We start from the raw sequence: 6462 nt of genomic DNA, 5'->3' as shown, positions 1-6462 counted from the left end.
ATTTGACAGGCCCCCGAAATGTTGCCAGTCCATACTGTTGGCCATCCTTGGCTCACACTCTGCACCATCCAAGCACCTGCCCCTCATAGGCAGAAGAGTGGGCAGCCTGCACTGCAGAGACCAGTGAGAGGAAGACTGTGGGCTGCCAAGGCCAAGCTGGCTGGCAGGGCACAGAGGGAGCCCCAAGGCCCACTAGCACCACCATATCCTGGTTACAGATCCAGGCTGGCTGGGACCTCCGGCCTCCAGAGCCAGGAGCACTGTTCCGCTGGGGGTCGGGAGTCAGCTCTCCCATCCTTCCCAGGGTCCCCTGCGCACCACGAATGTTGGGTTAGAAGAGAGGGCTGGTTCTCTGGCACCCCTCCTAGGAGACCACCTAGGGCCTCGGGTGCTGGAGGAAGTTGGTAGGGTCTGGAAAGGGTGGCCAGCAAGGGGTTGGGACTGGGTATATGTGAGCCCATGGGAAAGGGCAGCATCCCAGCAGGGTCAGAGCTGGACTGGAGGCTGGCTCCTGTCCCCTGACCTCTGGCTAGTCACAGCACCAGCTGTAAGTTGCAGTTTGCCCTTGCTTCTCTTGGCATGGGCCAGCTGGGTGGTCAGCTGGCTCCCGCGGGCCGATGGGCTGCCCACCCACCCGGGAAAAGATCAGAAACTGGGCAGCTTTGGTGTGAGACTGGCACCATCCAGCCCTCAAGAGTGGGGCAGTAGGTGCGGTAGTATCAGACCTCTGCTGGGAGCCCCACCCAGGGTTATGTGCTCAGAGACCTGCTGCATAGACCTGCTGAAGACCCTGGGGCCACGGAGCCCCATCTTGCTGCCACTTGGCCCACTGTGGGGAGCTCAGATTTTGAGAAGGCATAATCTCCCTGGAATTCGCACTTGCTGGCTCCACTGTGAGCCCCAGGGATCTGCAACAGCGGGCACAGCAGCCAGCCTGAGCCCCCTTCAACACCCACATGCTTGGGCTGCTCCCGCCTGCCCACAGTGGGGAGCCCAGCTAGGTCTGAGAGTCTTCTAGCGGCCAGGTACACCCCAGACATTTCAGACCAAGCTTGAGGGCAGATGCCAAGTCTTCCTGTTGGCTGGACTTGTATCCCCTGCCGGCTCCTCCACTGCTCTTTTCTGTTCCTTACCTTCTGGCAAAAGGCAGCCAGGCTTTCATTCACAGTGCCTAGAACAGAACTGGAAACAATGAACTCTCAGCAGCTATGACATAGCCCTAGGCTTTCCTGTTCTCCCAGCACCCCTGCACTCCACCTCACCCTCCACCCTCTGCCCAGTACCCAACAGGGGCCAGCTTTCACCCCTAGACAACAGGGTGTTCCCAGCAAGGGCTGACAGGGGTGCTGATGGCTGGCACCAGTCTGGCTGGCTGCCCAGGCCAGCACAGTGGGAACAGGACCCACGCAAGGTTGTGCTGGGTCTGGCAGAAAGAAGCCAGTACAAGGGGCTGGAGCTTGGAGCTTAGCCCAGGGCTCTTGGGACAGCCGTACTGCAGTGCCTCTTCCCCATGGCAACATTGTGGTGGACCTGCAACAGGCCCTGCTGGAACTGGGCACACATCCTGCCTTGGCCCCTGTTCCCGCCCCACCTTTGCAGAGGGCCTGACCGGTCACTGTGCAGATGTCTATGGCCACTTGAGTGGCCCCGGAGCTGGGCCAGCCCTAAGAGAGAGGGTGAAAAATAGCTTGCGGTGTTGGGACTGGGTCTTTTTCTGGGAGAGGCCAGGGGCACAGCTGCCCACCTCGGCACCTCTTCCCTCCTGACTGCCCCTAGTGGGGTTCCAGCCTGCATCTTCTGGGCCCTGCCCCACCCCCCACCCCCCAGCTGGTAGCTGTGCTGACTGGCGAGAGGATGGAAGATGGGATGGGAGAGCACAGTGTCCATGAGTGAATGAACCGGGAGGGGGCAGGACAGAAAACGGCACACAGGTGGGAGAATGTTCAAACCATTTACTAAGCAAATTCTTAACCTCCCCACTCCCACCCCACAAGCTGTGGAGGCGGGCAGGGCCGCTTCCCCTCCCAACCACCACCACCCTTCGCAAGCCCTGCCTGGGTTGCTGCTGGGTGGGACAACAGAAGTCCAAGGCACATCCGTGGGTTCCTTGAGCTCAAGTCCTGGTTGGGGTGAAGGTCAGCACCGCTGGCTGGGGCCCTAGGCTCCCCGCCTGCCCTTGGAAAGCAGCAGGAACTGCTGGCAAAGTAAGGCAACACCCTTACTTCGGAAGATGGGAGGAGGAATCGGCGCCTGTAGGGTGGTGCCCACTGGGCTGATGGAGTCCGAGTCCCGTGGCCACCGCTGCTCACAGAAGGAAAGCCGATGAAGTCCTCGAAAGCGCCCTTCATCTGTTCAGAGCAGCGGCTGGATGGTCACAGGTCGAGAGAGTACTGCGGGATACAGCGAGAGCAGGGGCTGGTCCCCGGGCGGTATTTGCGCGCAAAGCCCGGCGTTCCGCGGGCTCCTGCGTGGCGCAACCCATTCAAGACTACCTTCCACGTGGACTCCCCACGCCGGTCCTTAGGTTCTCCGGCCTGGCTGCCTGCCCAGAGGGGTCTGCCCACTCTCAAACGTAGTTCTTCTTGTCGTAGTCGCCGCTGGCCGCTGCCGGCCGACGCGGGGCCGAGTACTTCACCGGGAAGCTGAGGTTGGGGCGGCCAGCGAAAACCCAGGAGCCGCAACACACGAGGCCACCGCCGCACATGAGCAGCGCCGAGGCCGCCCAGCCGATGTAGAGCGCAGCGCCCAGCTCGTACTTCTGCGACACGGGCACCGTAGGGTCGTAGAACTCGCGCACCACGATGTTGGCGAACCAGCAAAGCGGAATGAGCGCCAGCAGCCCGCAGAGAGCGTAGAGCGCGCCCCCGGTGAGGGCTACACGCGCCTTGCCTGGGCCGGGGGCCACGCAGGTGGTGCACTGGGCCCCCGCCAGGGTCACGAAGAGCGCAACGAGCGCCAGGAGCACAGCGCCCACGGTGAGCGCTCGCGCCGCCTGTACCTCTGCGCTCAGCGCCAGCACCGACTCATACACCTTGCACTGCATGTGGCCCGTACTCTGCACCACGCACGACATCCACAACCCCTTCCAGGTGGTCTGCGCTGTCACGATATTGTGGTCCAGAAAGGCAGTCACCTGCCACATAGGCAGCCCGCACGCCAAAATCAGGCCAACCCAGCCTACCAGGCACAGCACCAGACCCAGGATTTCCAGCGCTGCCGACCCCATGACTGGAGATGAAGTGCTTGCCCGATGTCCACGGGGCCTGGGGTAAGCGTGGCGTTGCCTTGCTGGTGCGGCTTAGAGCCCTACGCTGGGTCCTGGTGCCTTTTCGCCGGCGCGCCCACCTCTCGGTGCAGGTGCCCTGCGGGTCTGCTCTCGCGTCTGCCGGTCTTCTTTGGGGGCTCTGTATTTGAAACCTCGGAAGGCGGATTCCTTCAGCGACGGGTCAGCCTCTCTGACCCGAGCAGCCAATCCTGGCACGAGCCGTCGACCAACCATAGCCCCACCCTTCACCTCTGCGGCTGGAGTAAGGGAAACAACCTTGCTCCGAGCAGCTGGAGAGCGCGGGACCGCTTTCTCGCCCGGCCTGGGACCTGAGACTTCCACCCACAGCGGCTGCCCAGAGCTGGCCTGAGGCGTGCCGCCTCCCGCAGCTTCCCTGTCGCTCCCCTTACAAACTGCATAGCAGTCTCCCCCTCCACCCAACCTCCTACCACCACCCTGTTCACCCCAAGACCTCAGCTCTTTCTTCGACCAAGGTCCGTGGGAGACACGTCCCATCACTACTACCACCACCAGGGTGTATGAGGTGTACATGGCGGAGGGTCTTTGCAGCCCCCTTTTTCCCCTGGCTCAGCCAAGCCCCTTCTTGGGCACATTCTCACCCAGCAGTACCGATGTGGGCGCTGTATGTCCCCCACTAGTGGAGAGCATTGATTGGCCTGTGCCTGGAAGTGGGGCCCGCCCAGGATACCCAAGTCTCATCCAAGGTCGCGCCCAGGACCACAACACCCCTACACGATTCATAGCCTGCATGAAGCCTGAAGGCTCTGACAGGAAGCTGGGGATGGGAGAGGGGGCTTTCCAGACCCCCTCAACCTTTCCACTGATGCTACACAGCCCCCACCACCCCGGGAAGTCCCCACACAGACTGTGCTGCCCCTGCAGTGACTGCGGTCTTCTTGCTGGCCCTCAGACAGGAGCGCGCCCCTGCCACCCCAGCCCCCCAGCTCCGGAAGCCAACTTGGAGTTTCCTGGACCATGGGAGGAAGAGCCCCCATCCTCACTAGAGGAGGGAGGTGCTGGATTTCCGGGCATTCTTTTTCACAATGGCCCAGCCATTTGTTGAAAAGTCGACTGGGGTGGACACTGCAGGGCCCCCCTGAGGCTCAGGTGGGGGCACCAGGCCCGCCCCCCAAGGGGGCACCAGCCTCTTTCTGGCAGTCCCCTCCCTGCTCCCTACTGGTCCCTTTGTTTCCAGCAAAGCCTGGATTCCAGGCCCTGGATGCAGCCCCGCTCCCCCATACACTCCCCACTCCGCCCCGCCACACTCCCTGCTCCTGGTGGCCTTGTGATTCTGCTAGAGGCTGCTTAGCAATGCCGGAGCTGTGTTAAGTCTGTCTCCCGGGCCAGTTCTTGCATCCTCCTGGGATAGGCCCATGTCTGCTCATTGAGGATAGACAGGTGCACTGCCCAGGGAGACTCTGACCCACCTTGCCTGCTCAGTGTGGGTGATGCTCCAAACCACCAACTCCTTTGCTGCAGGCCCCTGGGCCACTCCCTGTCCCCCAGAAGCAGGCCTCTTCCTGGGTGTCTTCTCCCAGGGACTCACTCCACCCTGCTTCCTTGGGGTTCAAGTCCAGGCACCTGTTCTCCTGGGCTTTTCTTCTCTATGCCACCTGCTACACAATCCAACGCCCCAGCCAAACTAGCCTCTACTCTTGGCCATTGGGGACATCCTGGAAGGCCCCTCTTCTGGACCCACTGCCAACTTGCCTAAAACCCTCCACATCTCACATTATTCCAGGACAAAGAACCAGGTCTTGGGAACATCCCAGACCAGCATGGTCCTGTGCACATCAGGACCAGCCGGCTGGGCTCAACGTGACCCAATACTTGCTCCTCATGCTCCAGCTGATCTGTCTACTTCTCAGCCACCACCCGGCCTCTTATCCGTAGCTTCTTCTGCCAACACTTAATCTTGCAATGCCTGTGCCTTGGCTTAAGTCTTGAGTCCCTCAGGTTACTCCCAGGACATCTGTCTGTCCTGTGTGCCCCAGCATGGCTCCCAGATGCCTACATTGGCACTGGCCATTTGCTTTGTTGGTTTTCTTGCCCGGCATCCAGGGATGAATCTCAACACAGGAGTCTCCCAGGGCACTGTGCCCTTTAAATCCATCTCCAGCTTGGCACCTGGGGGAAGGGTAGCAACAACCTGCCAGCATCTCGGGGTCCTGATGGAGTGGCCACAGGCTCCACCTGTCATTCACTGATGCTGGTTGTGGTTCCAGCTTGTAGTGGAAGAAACCAGCACCACTTCAATGAGACCTAGGGAACCAGCTGGGGCTGGCACTGCTCCCTACACACCCACTGCAGACCTGGGGGAGGGCACAGCTCTCTTAGAGGCTTGCATCTCAAAAGGGACCCAGGAAAGCCACTCCAGCAGTGAGATCCTGAGCCGGAAGGGGCATTGGAGGCAACCTGTATGGCAGGATGGCCTCCATGGGGTCCACGGGCTAAGGTCACAGGGCATCCGTCTATCTGCACACGGCTGGGCAGGGGTGAATCCCTGCTCCCCAGCTTGCAGAGAGCTGGCCTGGCAGACCTAGCCAAGGCCACCTGCTCATTCACAGCTATTGTTCTGCTTTCCCAAGGGGAAGTGAGGCAGGATCTCATTAATTGTGTGAGAGAAAGGCCTTAGTCGGCAGAAACGGTTTATCTGGAGCAGCTGCTGGCTGACCCTGCCTCCAGGGAGGGGGAATCGGGTGACCTCCCGAGGACAACCTAAATTTAGGCTCCAGACTCTGCACAGGGAGTGGGGGGTTCAGGGAAGCTCCCAGCTAACAACAAAATAACTCTGCTTCCTCTCTCCCTCTCTCTGTCTCAAGACTTATTTGTTTTTACTTAGAAGGCAGATTTACAGGGAGAAGGAGAGACAGAGAAAGATTTTCCAACCACTGTTTAACTCACCAAGTGGCTGCAATGGCTGGAGCTGAGCAGGTCTGTAGCCAGGAGCCAGGAGCTTCTGCCTGGTTTCCCATGTGCGTGCAGAGGTCCAAACACTTGGGCTGTCTTCTGTTACTTTTCCAGACCACAAAACAGGGAGCTGGATCAGAGGCAGAGCATATGGGACACAAACCAGCTCCCCTGTGGAATGCTGGTACCACAGGGAAGAGGATTAGCCTATATACCACTTTACTGGCCAAGCAGCATGATCCCATTTGGGCACCGGTTCATGTCCT

The 6462-nt window shown here is 60.3% G+C and overlaps 1 protein-coding gene across 1 annotated transcript; it reads right to left on the bottom strand.

Annotated features, from left to right (window-relative positions):
- Window positions 1-2297: 2297 nt before the first annotated feature.
- Window positions 2298-3363, bottom strand: CLDN5 (claudin 5). Its single transcript, XM_004592072.2, has one exon. The coding sequence runs from the start codon at window positions 3224-3226 to the stop codon at window positions 2567-2569; it is 660 nt and encodes a 219-aa protein (XP_004592129.1). The 5' UTR covers window positions 3227-3363; the 3' UTR covers window positions 2298-2566.
- Between the last annotated feature and the right edge of the window lie 3099 nt (window positions 3364-6462).

This window comes from Ochotona princeps, chromosome 29, assembly GCF_030435755.1.
Source record: "Ochotona princeps isolate mOchPri1 chromosome 29, mOchPri1.hap1, whole genome shotgun sequence".
Lineage (NCBI taxonomy): Eukaryota > Metazoa > Chordata > Mammalia > Lagomorpha > Ochotonidae > Ochotona > Ochotona princeps.
The sequence above is the reverse complement of the archived record's forward strand: the minus strand, read 5'-3'. Positions and strand labels throughout refer to the sequence as shown.